This window comes from Agelaius phoeniceus, chromosome 1 (genome assembly GCF_051311805.1).
Source record: "Agelaius phoeniceus isolate bAgePho1 chromosome 1, bAgePho1.hap1, whole genome shotgun sequence".
Lineage (NCBI taxonomy): Eukaryota > Metazoa > Chordata > Aves > Passeriformes > Icteridae > Agelaius > Agelaius phoeniceus.
Window position 1 is genome coordinate 99,618,715 of NC_135265.1, and position 14,133 is coordinate 99,632,847.

General features: G+C 34.8%; 1 protein-coding gene across 1 annotated transcript in view; it reads right to left on the bottom strand.

Annotated features, from left to right (window-relative positions):
* Window positions 1–14,133, bottom strand: part of LOC129117525 (cadherin-7) — an 84,243-nt gene that overhangs the window by 31,542 nt on the left and 38,568 nt on the right. The window contains exons 3-6 of the mRNA XM_054628227.2: window positions 12,666–12,960; window positions 5,036–5,155; window positions 2,602–2,769; window positions 1,064–1,251 (exon numbers count right to left, since the gene is read on the bottom strand). Of these exons, the coding sequence (XP_054484202.1) occupies window positions 1,064–1,251; window positions 2,602–2,769; window positions 5,036–5,155; window positions 12,666–12,960 (771 nt within the window). The remainder of the gene's footprint in view (window positions 1–1,063; window positions 1,252–2,601; window positions 2,770–5,035; window positions 5,156–12,665; window positions 12,961–14,133) is intronic.

A 14,133-nucleotide genomic window follows, 5' to 3' on the forward strand; every position in this document is an offset into this window, starting at 1 on the left:
AACACAATGAGACAAAAAAGCGCCCGAACTGATAGGTGAAGTTTACAAAGATTAAAGACTATTTAGGAAAAAAAATCTGGTTTGGAATAATAATAAGTACAAATATAGGTCCTTGTTTGGAAACATAGATACATGTATTCCAAAATGCCAAGTCATTCCCGCATTTTAAGGATATTAGATTGTTGAGGAATCCATTCAGTGTAGGTAGCTGGGTAAGCAGCTGCAGTGGGAGCTGCAGGCTGAGCTCTGGGTGGGAAGGCCAGGCCATGAAATAGCACCCTTAGCATAACAAAGGGACTTGCCAAGTATTCACATATTAAGAGTAAGAAATTATATGAGAGATTCTTCTAAGGTGTTGTATTTCTTATACTGTTCAAAAAATTAAATTTTCTTGAAAAATATTTGAGCACATTTTTTTCTCTTTAAAAGGGTAGTCTAAAATGTGTTGCAGCAATGTGAGAAAGCTTGGTTTTAATAATTTTATATCAACATGATCTTTCAGTTTCATAATGCTTTCTAACTGTACATGTAGAAAGCTATGAAGAAAAAATACTTATGTAAATTTTTCAGGGTTTTTTTAAACAATATTTTAAATAATACATGATCTTGTAAACCTACTACTTTTACTGTTATATAATTTTAAATTAATAATGTGTGCTTTCTGAATAGTACCACCTCAGCTAAAGACATCCAGATTATTATTTTTAAAGTTAATTTCAGGATCCATTTTTTATTTGGAGCTTCCACTTTTGCTGCAAGATACATTTTCACACTTTCTACTATTTAATACAAAGACAAATGAGACTAAAGTTTAGATTCTCATTCAAATGCCGTGCTTTAAAATGTACATGTCACAAAAATACAGGTCTTGTCAACAAAAATGCAGAATATTTTTCAGCATAAGTCTTTAAAAACCTCACAATCACATAGTCAAGTCAAGATGAAATATACCAATGGAAACATTTACAGCAGACAAGGCTCTTAGAAGCAAAAGCCATACTCTCATTACCTACCCGTATCTTGAAGAATTCCAAACAGAATCAGTGGGTAAAATCTGACTCACCTTCTGAATAGTTATGATTCCCTCCTGGGTGTCTTTGTCAACAGAAACTTTGAATACTCCCAAGCCATCACCATCCACAATCTTGTACTCCATTTCAGCATTAGGTCCAACATCTGCATCTGCAGCTTTTATTCTGGCCACCACAGAAGCCACTGGCAAAGACTCAGGGACATTATACTGATATGATCCTGCAAAATTTAAAAATTTAATTAATTCAGAGTCTTCTGGGACTGAAAGCCAAAAAACAACAAAAAAAAATCTAGTTTTCCTAAATCTACATTCCTTTAAATCCTGTGTCTGAACATTTACTTGGGCTACAAGAAAATATTCTTCAGTTTTGAAACAGAATTGCACTTTTTGCTAGGTTTTCTTTGTGATAGATTCTAAGTACAACAAGCATAACTTCTTCATATGACAAGAGAAGTACAAAGCAAAGACGCAAAAATAAAATTCAAAACTTAAATGCAAATCATGATGTTAGTCCCTGATAATGCAGTTTTAGTTTGTTTACCAGAAAAGAGGAAAGAAAAACAAGTAAGTTAAGTAATATCAATATAAAAACGTATTATTCTATTGTTTATATTTTGATTAGGCAGTTCACAATCTGAATATCACTAGAAACTAATATATATTAATTTCTTTAACAGTAAGTACACCATCTTGAGAATTCTAGCCTTTTTTATTCAAGCAGAAAATGATATATATGCTGTCAAAAGGGTATCAGAGTGCATTCTGTGGCCAATAACACCCTCACCTTCAAAAACAACTTCAGTTATTCTATTATTATTTCAAGCAGTTGGTGGCTTGAAATAACAGGAAATCTATTATGTACAGATCTATTTTTTCCATCGTTGGAGGTGAGGCTGGAGCTGACATGAATATATCTTCCACATTACTTTCTATGTTACCACATTGGTTTTTTTTATTAATAAAAAAGCACCCCATACAGAACACTATGAATAAACTGAGCTCTTCTGGTTTGAGCATACAACTGTGTGCTCCTTTCTTTAGGTTAGGATGAGAGCCACTTTGGTCAAACAAATCAAATGGAGGGAAGGTGACTTCCCAGCTCTTTGGTATTTAACTCTTAAGGAAACACTGTAAGCATGTGACAATGCCAAAAGAATGCAAAGGATTAAGTGTCAAATTAAAGAATTGTGATGCCTAACTGGAAAGACCTAAATATCTGTTAGGACATATATATTTTTTGTCGATTTATTCACAGAGAGGAAGTAAAATACATTAATAAATGTCCCTGCTGCTGTAAGCCATTTCAACTGATCTGGTATACATGAGGCAAAGAAAAACAATGCTTCCTAAATAATAATAATAATAATAATAATAATAATAATAATAATAATAATAATACCAATAGTAATAATAATAATAATGATAATAATATAGTCTTTCAGTCAGTGTTTAACAAAGAACTTAACATGGAAAATAAGCACTTTTTGTTTAGAAATAGCACAGTGTGTAAAGAAAATAGCAGTGTTTGGGAATAATATTACAAGTCACATATTTACAAAGTAACTTACTGCGTGGGAAGCGGGGCGGGTTGTCATTAACATCAGTCAGGGTGACAGTTACAGACGTGGTCCCTGACAATCCCCCATTCTGCCCAACCATGTCCTTTGCTTGGATAACTAACAGGTACTGGTCCTTGGCTTCTCTGTCCATGTTCGGAAGGGCAGTCTTGATAACGCCTGCAGAAATACAAGGTGTCAAGGATCACACAAACAAAAATATGCTGCTGTAAAAGTTGAGGTTGTCTTTAAAAGGTAACAGCGGATCAGTGATTGCAGCAAGAGTGGAATGACTTAATTCCCACACTAATATAACAGGGTTTGACTAGGAGTTGCACTGACATACCATAAGCTTATTTTAAATAGTCACCAAGCCCACCAATTTTTCTTTACTTGGTAATGCCGTGCATGATTGTGTTTTTCAAGTATCTTCTCCCTGAACTAGTCTTCAAAATGTCTTGGGTACCACTTCCTTCCCTGGAAGATGTAATCTTCTGTATTTTATTTCCCACTCTTTTAGAGCTAGGAAGAGCAGAATATTCAGCATTCATTTTTTAAATTCTAAGGTCAAGATTCATTTCACTATCTTTTGGACACTCTTACCAATACTGATAACATGCCACACTTTGCAGATATATGAAATGATCTTTTTTTGCCATATATTGGCTTTACCAATATCCACTTCTAAAACACTGGCATAATTAAGAGATTTTTTTATTTAGTAATGAAATACTTAAATATCTGAATTATTTTTGTTATGTCCATTTGATGATCTGCATAATTAATTACTTTGTAATTAATTGACATGAAATGAAAACTAGAAGAAAATTCCATGTTTTATTCCTTCAGCTCTGCTGATATGCATCAAAAAATAAATATGCCTTCTCAAAATATGATGATTTTATGAATATTTCATGCCCAGTACATAATACAGCTGCTAACCCTGATTTCCAGAGAGGCAGCCATTTGCTATTCCAGCACTTAATGTCAGCAGTAAAAGAAACATAAACAAACTAAATAAAGAAGAGGCACATGGGGACACATATCTCTTCATCTGCTATTTGTTGAATGTTAGCTTAGAGTTTTATTTCTTTTTTCCCTTATGAATGTTGGCCTTGCCATTAATCACCTTTGGGTTGAAACATTTATTTCACCAACAGACTGCATGGCACTATTTCACCTGTTTCACAAGATTTGTAAAAATACAATTAATATACAATTTAATAGTGTTATTGTTTCTACTTTGCTTTTCCTGGCATGCTTGTTTTTCTATCATAGTTAAATCACCAGGTAAAGTTACCTAGTCATTTGGAAGCAAACTGTCATGCACACAGGAAATTTGAGTATCACATCCAAGTGATGAAAATGTATGCAAACATTGCAGTGTGAATTCTTCAAGATTTTTATTTAACAGAAACTACCATATTATTTTTCACTAGCTGCCTGTAGCCATCATCACAACATACACATGGAGAGGGAGAAAGAGAAAAAGAGAGAAAATCTATGAATCATACTCATTGGAAGGAAAAGGACAGTCCTATATATCCCTGCTGAGCATGGATCTGCTGCAATATGGAGATAATTATAGTAGTTATTTCTGCAAATTTAGATGTTGCTAAGTAGAGTGTGACTTTTTGGTCACAATATTGGGACTCAGGTCTGATTCACATCACAGATTGTTTATAATTTATAAAAGAGTGATATTTTTTCTCTTTTGTCTCAGCTTGATTATATCCAAAATGAAGATTATAACTCTTCTCTTTGTAGGTGTAAGTGAAGGCTCAAGCCTTACTAAATTGAAATGAGCAGAGCTAAAACCTACTTTCCTGCATTATGAAAAATCCAGCAGAATGGGTAATATTTATAAAAACAACAGAAGATTAAAGGTTGAATTTGGTTGTGGCTTAAAAATATTCACAAAATTTCAAGAAAATGATAAAAACAAAGTTGCACTACCAATATGCTTTGAAAGTGGCCGCAAATTATATCTGATAAGCATAAGAAGCACAGTGTGTCCTTCTTCAAATTAATAAAGAAGGGATTAATTTTCCACAACTAAACTTCACTTTGAAAAGTAGAATGGAGAGTAATTGAGCCTTAAATATATTCTTATGGAACCTGACTACGTGACATTTAGATATTTCTGAAATCTGAAAAAGTGTTCAATGAATTTTGAAATTTTCACTGATAAGAGAGATGACAATGGGCAGCAGACCAACTAGCTGGTAGATTAAAAAGATAATAAATTCTATTCCAGCAAAGTCTCTTTATGAAAGCTCAGACATGTGGCTTTCATAATGCATTCTAAACAATAAGAGATTAAAATATCAACAAAACCCAAATGTATTCAATTAACAAAAAGGTCGTATTAATAAGTTCCTAGCAAGTTTTAATGCACATTTTCCTTTTTTCTCAGAGTTACTGCAAAGGGTTTATGTAAATTTACCTGTTTTGGGCTCCACAGAGAAGTAAGGCTGTCCTTGCAATATGCTGTAAACCACTCGAGCACTGTTGCCATAAGTAGGATCATCTGCATCAGTGGCTGTCACTTGAACCACAGAGGTACCTGTAAAATGTTTGAGGGACTGTTGCACATGAAAGATAGAAAAATCTGAATTACACTTACTCTATATGCTGTGCCAGTACATATCTGGAACAGTGTGAGGTGGCTTTTCACAACTGCTCATCATTTCCAGGCTGACTGTTTACTGTATCAGGTTCTATTTGTAAACTGATAGTATCAGCTACTACAGAATTCCATCTTCCCAAATAGTCACAAGCATTGACTCACAGCAGTAAAAAGCATCTCACTCATTAGCTCCTCCTCTCCATCTCTGCCTTTGCCTGGTGGAGGGTATGTCAGCAAAATTTCAGTAATGATGGTGAAGCCTGAAGTCTTTTTGAGTATGAAATACAGTAGTAGTGGTTTTCCTTTAAGAAAAGTCTGCTAGCTGAAAATGTAATAACTCATAAGGAATTCAAACACACATACATATATATGTTTTACAAATTTTGATAAATGTACACAGAATTATTGTTAGCCTATAAAATTATTTACTGCTTCATAAAGAGATGGCTGAAGAGTTTCTTTCCCAGCTCAGAGAAAATCTGGTGAAAGTGATCTCTAAATTCCTTTAAAAAGCAATAATTTCCCTCAATAATTTGCAATACTAATTTCCTTCAATATATCTGCAATATCAATTGTGGTAATCTATTGTGTAAAGATTCCTCAAGCAAAAAATGTCTCTATTTTAACAGGAGTAAGAAAGAAAAATTTCTAACTGGCTAACAAGAAGGGTATGTTTTGTAAGGATCTCATTCTGCATCCATCTCCTATTCATTATGTACTCCATGTCAGTTCCCATTTGTTTTGTTTTAGACAACAGCTTTCATGGTGTATGCTGAGAGCAGAATAAAATAACACTTGGAGCCAGGGCCTTGGCCATGGTCACCATCCTTTGATAGACAGAAAAGATTATTTTTTCTCACTGGCAGATTGTCTGTAACATTCAGACCTTCCATTGAACAGCACAGGGACCCATTTGGAGGTGAGACTGCAAATTAATATTGTATCAATTTGGCAAATGCTCAGTAAAAATCCTCAAGAGAGGATCAGATTGCTTCATAGACTTTATTTATTCACACAATTAGAGAAAAGCATTTTTTAAACACAATGTTCATTTTCTGAAAGGATGTTTTTGACATGTGAAAATGAGACCAGCAAGCCTTGAAATCACTTTTTAAGAACAAACTGCAATAGCATGTGTCCAGGGTGAACTTAAAATAAATAGTATTCTGGTCAGTTTTACTTGGAATTTTCAGGAAATGGGAGAAAGCTCTGAAATTCTTTTTATATTATATAGTATATCATCCATCCATTTTCCTCATCTTTTCCATTCTCAGTTAAGTAGGACGTCATAAATGGAACCTAGGACTGAAACTTTGGAGAAAGGATTAAGTGCAGCCCTCCATAAAATGGAACAGACTGCAAAGGATGGGTCCTGCTTGAAAGAATTCTGACCAGAAATGATCATTTCTAAAACAAATTTATTGAGGTTATGGCCTAATTAGCCCACATTCCTGATCTCTATTCCAGAAGTATCCATGACAAAATAGTATGGTTGCAATTCTATTTAAATGCAATTTTTCTGTCTTGTGACTGGTCTAATATTTTTGGACAGGGAAAAGGTTCTTCCCAACATGAAATTTCACATGCAACTATTAAGTAGATGGAAATTTTAAAAAGAAGATTGCTAATCCATCAAGTCATTTATCAGTTTTGCGACTAAAATACATCCATTTTCTGTTCACCAGTAACTAAGAGCTTTGATTCAGTATGTCAAAGTGATTTTACAGATTACTCTATGATGTAATTTCATACAGGGACCTATTTTAAACTTGCCAAAGTCTATCCAGCTTTTGAGAACAAGGGTATAGTAATGACTGTTTGACATCCTGTGTTCTTTGTGAAAGCCAGGCTTACCACATTTACAAAGTCACTAAGCCCTGCCAATGAAGCTTACAATGTCTGCAAATATTGGCAAAAGTGCTTATAAACCTCTCACACAGTTATGTCTTTTCCCCTGCTCTTGCTGCTTTCAAGGGCCCCAGACCAATACAAGATCAAAGAAATTACAAGCTCTGCAATCTCAGCACAGACATTTTCAAAATGCTGCAAGTTTAGAAGTGCTTGTTTGCTGTAAAAATCTATTGATGTAGCAAACAAACCCTCTACATTTCAGGAGATGAATAAAGTCATTATCTGAATTTGATTGTGTCTCTCCTAAAACACATGGATCCTTCAGAAAAGGGTGGGTTTTAAGTAGAAATTCTAATATCGAATCTTTCTGTGATAATTCCATTTAAATGTAATCAGTAACTAAAAAACAATGATACTTTTCCAGTCCCTCTGTGCTAATCAACTTCTTCTAAACATCAGTGGGGGAAAGACCTAAAACTAAAACCCATTATATTGTCATTATTTCTTTGTTAATTGCACACACACACACAAAAAAAGAGCTTTTGAAGCCCCATGTTGAGAGGGAGATTTCTGCACACCATTTTTTTCAAGAATATGCAAGATAACAGAAGGTATTCTAATTATATGAAAAGTCCTATGTGTCGGAAATCTGTTCCACGGAAACAAAATGCACAGAAAGATCAGTATTTGTGGATTTCCAGAGATTTTTTCCAGAAGAAACAGATTGCTCTTGAAGAACAGGAATTCCTTCAGAGTAGGATAACTGCCATGTACTGCTGTTCTAATCTTTCTGCAATGGATTGATGTCAAACTAAGATACTTACTTCCCTTTTGAAAAAACCCAAATCATAAAGTTGTGGGGATACTTATGGATAGTAAATAAATCTAAAAGTGAGGACAAATGGGTAGTTGCATTGTAGTTCCAAGTACACCACCTTAGAAGAGTTTGTTTTCCTCACTGAAATTGTCTTCCTTTTGTCTGTGAATGCTCTGCCTCACCCTCCAGCAGAAACAATCAGCTGCCATACCTGCATCCAAGGTTAGGACTTACAGCTAACAGGGACAGTCAAGAAATGCTACCATACCTTTACTCCATCCAACAAAATGAGTGTTCCAGTAAATCTAATTTAGTCACCATTGTTCAGAGCCCTGGAGTGCAACTGTAGAGAGGACACTGACCCTACCCCAAACTTTCATTAGTGTCTTAATATAAACTGCAGCTTTGCAACTATAACTTAAAATATTACTTACAGATATTACTTACAAAATATTACTTTGTGTATTTTGTATGGGTTGAAAAAATAAGCATGCGTTATTTATTTTAAAAATAGCTTTCTTTTTAGAGTATGGATTCCTCAAAAAATATTTTTCTCTACAGATATGTCTTTTTGACAAAACTCGGATATCAGTTCATCAAAAGGAATTCTACATGTAGCAACATCATAAACTTTTTCAACAATTATAGCAAGTACTGAGAAAAAATCTGTGCTGCTTATCGAAGTGCTCCACATAATTCTTTTCTTGATAGTAGTTAGCTACAGACTTAATTCTGTGTGACTGGTACAGATAACTGGTTTTATTTTCAATAATTTTTAAGATCATTTGTAACATAATGTTTACTAGATATTGATAGAGATTACTAAATTACAGTTATCTCAGAACCTGACCTATAAACTTTGATATTAAGGTAAAAGGATGGGAGGATATTTGCAAAGAGGATCTTGCATTTAGAATGCTATTTGTACTTAAATTTAGCCAAGTCAAGGCTCAACAATGTTCCTGACACTGCAGAGATTAACCTTTTCTGTGATAGGAAGAGAAAAAGCTAAACTGGTTGCTGAAAATTGAGTTGGAGGTCCTTCAACTCAATTTCCATTGGGAAATCCAATGGATCCATTTTGAATCTCTAAATGCATTATTTTAGAAACCCCTATGGAGCTTTTTAGAAAGCTTGCTAGTAACTTGCAGGATATTTTATGCAAATTTTGAAATAATGTTTTATGAGAAATGATTCTGTGACTTCTGTTTTAATATCATTCAAGATGAGATCATTCAAAATAAAACTGGTTTCTAAAACTAGAATTATTTAACAAATGCATAATTTTTAAACTGCACAAACTCTCATCAATTGAATTGTGGCCACATTAACAAATTGAAAATAGACCTTTAAGGCAGTCAGTTATTAAAAGTATTAATTTATATCAATTAATGATGTTCACTATGTCTAACACACAAAACCATTCCATGATGGCATCACATCTCTACGTGGTATCAGCTGCTACTAAAAACATTAAACACCTTTACTATCAAGTTATCCAGAATTCCTGCATGATCCTTATATACAACAATCCAGACTGGTTCTGCTTGGTACCTTCTGGTATTTCTATGCTTCCACCACCAGGTCTCACCCACAGCTGATGCAGCAATGCTTCCAGAGCCTTTCCCCTCCAGGAATGTGAAAGGGAAGAGTCAGAACCCTCTTCAGCTCCTCCCTCCCCTCCCACAGCCTCGTTATGTTGCCTTCACTTGGAGAAAAAACGCAAGAATGGTCCCAGCTAAGCAGCAAGGTCAGACAAAGGGAAGCAGAGGTGGCTTGTGCTTTGAGAGAGACACTTCATGCAGGCTCTCAAGGCCCACTACACACTGTATCAAAGATATAAGCCTGATACGGTGCTTTTGCTTTCTTTACCTTGTTAGATAATTCAGATATTTCTATCCATCTCAGTCAGGGGTAATAAATGGCAAGAGAGATATTTGTTGTGCTGGGTAAAAAGCAAAACTGTTGATATGGCTGGAGAGCAGAGAAGATTAAACAAACCAAAATTATGTTGAGCATGGGAATTCTCATCCCTACTTCCCTCGGTTATAACTCAAACAGATCAGTATCCTTTTGTTTGAAATATAATGCTGCTCAGTTCTTTAAGTGCCCGACACACTTTTAAAAAATATGACAAAAACAAATCCTTATGATTTTCAGATAAGCCATATCTTTGGGGGTTTTGCCATTAATAGATTTATAAGCCATCAAGATATTTACTCTGTTCAGGATAATCAATATAATTGGGCCTGACCCAAATATAATTTAAACCTGACCTGAAGTCATTTCAAATAAAAGAAGAAATTGACTTCAATTAGCCTTAGATAATGTCCAAAAATATTTGTCAAATAAAATACAGAACCATTATAGTTGCATAACCAGTCTGTAGGTTAAAGGTTATAGTTTTTCTAGCTTTATAGTTAATTTTGGTTATAATCCTGTGATCTCTTTCATTTCCTTTAATACTCAATCAAAAATCCTTGTCATGGATACAATTTTAAACAAAATAGGAGAGACATACTTTGTCTCTCCTTAATATTTCATGGATGCTCTAGGTGATTAATTAAAAATTATGTTATATGAATAAAGTATGAATTGCTGTAACTATGTAAGACAAAATGCGACAAAGTGCGACAAAGTGTGACAAAGGAATTTCATGTTAATCCTTAACTCTGTAACAATGCAGTATTTGCTAGGTGTGTAATACTAACCATGAAGATGTTTAAAATGTGCAGTTTCAGGAAGTTCATGAATCTGAAACCACCCTTAGTTGACACAAATTTCAGAGAGTGCACTAGTCTCAGTTGATAATTTTACATAATACTTACCCAAATCGAAAATACATTTGGTGTTGCACAGTACATGTGGGAGAAAATATCTTTTACTCCTTTATGATGTAAACATTCAACAAAATATGCAAAGCAGCTCATTTTGAAAAATAGTCCTTATATTCTCCACTGCACACAGTGCACTCCCCCACAGATTGATTTCCAATATATTTTTGGAACAAATGAGGCATAGGTAGGAGTAGAGGCATGGATTTGTACGTGTAAGTAAACCTCATATATCTGTAGAAGTTGTCTGTACATCAATATGCCAGTGCAAGAAAAGACAGAGGGGAGAAATGCAAAAGTGAAATATGGAGATAATTTCTTTTCAGGTCATAAGACAAAAGTGAAAAAAAATTCTAATAGTTGCTGCATACTACACCTTTCTTTAATAATCTTATTCTAAAGTAAAAGGGGATCTTATTTAAAAAAAAACAAAACATATGTTTTAACACAAAATGTTTTTGAAGTGTATTATTTAGGTTTTACAGTCTTAAATTATCTGTTGTCTAGATTTTTTCAAAGTTCAGTTAGTTCCTAACAACATATCACAACTTCATCTCCTCCCTGTAACTCTGCAAAAGCTGTGGTGTCTGTCTTTCTTCCAAGGCTAGTATTGCCTCTCAGCCATCCGCATAGTGCTCTAGTGACTATGAGCAAATATCAAGTATCAATGAGAAATAGTGTCTATGCTCACTGCTTAGTAAAATAAATGTATAGAAAACTCATTAGCATTATATTATATATATATATATATTATTATATTAGCATATCTTCTATTGACTCGTAAACTGAGTTACAAATATATAAGCAATGTTTGCTACTGATTGCTGCAGGGCACTTAAGTAGGAAAGATTCTTTTTCTCTCTAGCTCCAATTTTGATGCATTGTTAAACATTCAAAAACACAGGAGATCATACTGAGGAAATTATAGCAAATTTTATGCCCAGCTTTACTGTAAGAGTACCCTATTTTAATACAGTTTAGAATCAGTTAAACAAAGAAAATCCTTATTTTAATCACCACAGAACTCTCTCAGGTTGAAGTGGGCCTTCCCGTATACATACTGGTAGTAAAGTAGGGTTTTTTTTGTTTTGTTTTGGTTTGTTTGTTTCCTTTTTTTCTTCTTGTTTTTGTTTGGTTCGTTGGTCAGGTTTTTTTGTGCTTGCGTTTATAATTTCATCTTAAAGTGACATCTACTGAAACATCTCTGGGCCAAACCTTAATCTGGTCTGAAAGAGTCAGCTTTCAAAGGAACAGTGGCACCTGACAATGGATGAGCATTTGGTCACTTTATAAGGAAGAGACAGTGGATTTGATTTCTAAATTCTTCCCTAATTCAAATTCAGGAAAAATCAGCATTTCTTAGTTTCCAAAAAAGGGTCTGAAGCCTCTAAGACCCCTTCTTCTCTGATTTCAGTAGAACTTCAAACTATCTCAAGTTATACCCCAGTTCCTGCTGCTTGCCTATATTCCCCAGAAAATGGGATTTCAGTATAAGAAAAAAATATCCAACGAATTATTACTAAAATGTGCAAAACTTACAAAAAAGATTATGCTATTCAGTAGCAGGAACTTGAAGAGTTTGTTATGAAAAGACCTTATCTGAATGAAATTATAAATTATAACCTCTAAGTACCATAACATAGGTGTGAAACTTATTACTGTTAATGGGAATTATAAAACAAAGCCTCTGGGCCCTGGAATGAGAAATGCACTATAAAATGGTTATCTGAATCCTTGCACAGCTATTTGAGTTTCACAACATTTTTGAAAGGGTAAATACTTAATCTAGCATGTTTTTTCCAGTTTAGTCTTGAAATATCTAACTGTTGCAGGTGCCTCATAGATAATTAAGTAGCCTAGTGCGAAACAGTAAAAAATAATGAAACTTTTAAAAAGGCAATAGGAACAAATTTCCCACAACACCAACAGTGTATTTTGCACTTACCCACAGGAGACATCTCAGGAACTCCAGCAGTGTAGGGACCATCCAGAAATTTTGGCTCATTGTCATTGATGTCCTGAATCTTAATGACGAACTCAGACTCTGGCTCCACGGGTCTATTAGTCAGCCTATCTAGAGCTTGTGCTCGGAGCGTGTAGTAGGCCTGCTCCTCTCGATCCAGCCTCTTTGTAGCATGAATATCCCCCGTGTTCTCATCAATAATGAAAATGGAACTTGCCCCTTCGCCTGACAAGATGTATTTGATGGAACCATCTCCTTTATCAACATCAGAGTGAAGCTGGTGAAAAATTGATGAGAGATGAGATTAACTTACAAGAGAGTCAGTGGCATGGAGATATGTAAAAAAAAAAAAATCCTGTGTTGAGCAGTAGTACATGAAATTTTATTGTTCCTGGAAATATAAGCTGAATGTTTATCACACACAGCATGTGTGTGACCATTAGAATCTGTAAATTTGCTCCTTTAAGCACAAAAAACTTCATTCTTTCCTGCAAAAAAATCTCACTCTTCTCATGCCAGATTTTTACATAGGCAAACACATGCACACATATGATCATAACCATGACTTTATTCCTATCTGAATTTAACCACATTGCTCACTTCAGCTTATAATCCTTCAGAAGGGTGAGACTTCAAACAAATGGCAGTATAAACTTCATGTCAGTGTGTGTTTGCTCTTGTGTGTATTTATGTATTTTCTCAGTGTTTACTGCAGAGAGCAGTAAACTCTGTCAAATATTCCTCATGAGGGAAAGCAGCAGGTACTGATCTCTTCACTCTCATGACCAGTGACAGAATTCAAGAGAATGTCATGAAGCTAAGTTAGGGGAGGTTTAGGTTGGATAGCTGGCAAGTTTTCCAATAAGAGGGTGGTTGGGCACTGGAACAGGTTCCCTGGGGAAGTGGTCACAGCACCAAGCCTGACAGAGTTCAAGAAATGTTGAATTGGACAATGCTCTCAGGCACTTGGTGTTTCTCTTGTGGTTTCCTGTGCAAGGCCATGGGTTGGACTTGATTATCTTGATGGTTTCCTTCCAGCTCAGCATATTCTATGATTCTATAAAAGGAGGTAAAATGTGCTGGTTGATAAATTGCTCGCTACTATCTGATGGGCCTGTAACTTCAATTCTTCATTTCCATATCTTCCTTTTCATTATCTAATTACAGAAAAATGCAGACTCTGAGAAAGACCAAGTTGTCCTGGCACTTTTGGAAGCACACAGCACTGAAAGCCAGGTGCAGTTTCCCTGGGACTACTTGTAGTAGGCACACAAGAAATATACTTCAGCAGGTCAAAATGTATCTTCCATTAGAAAGACAAGATAGGTTTACAGTAAGAATTTTTTTTCCTCATCACTCAAGGTATTTTAACTTACAGACCAGAATTCCACAGGTTTTCTACCTCTTTTATGTTCACCAAGTTTCATCTTCCTGTTACAGAAAGACTCAA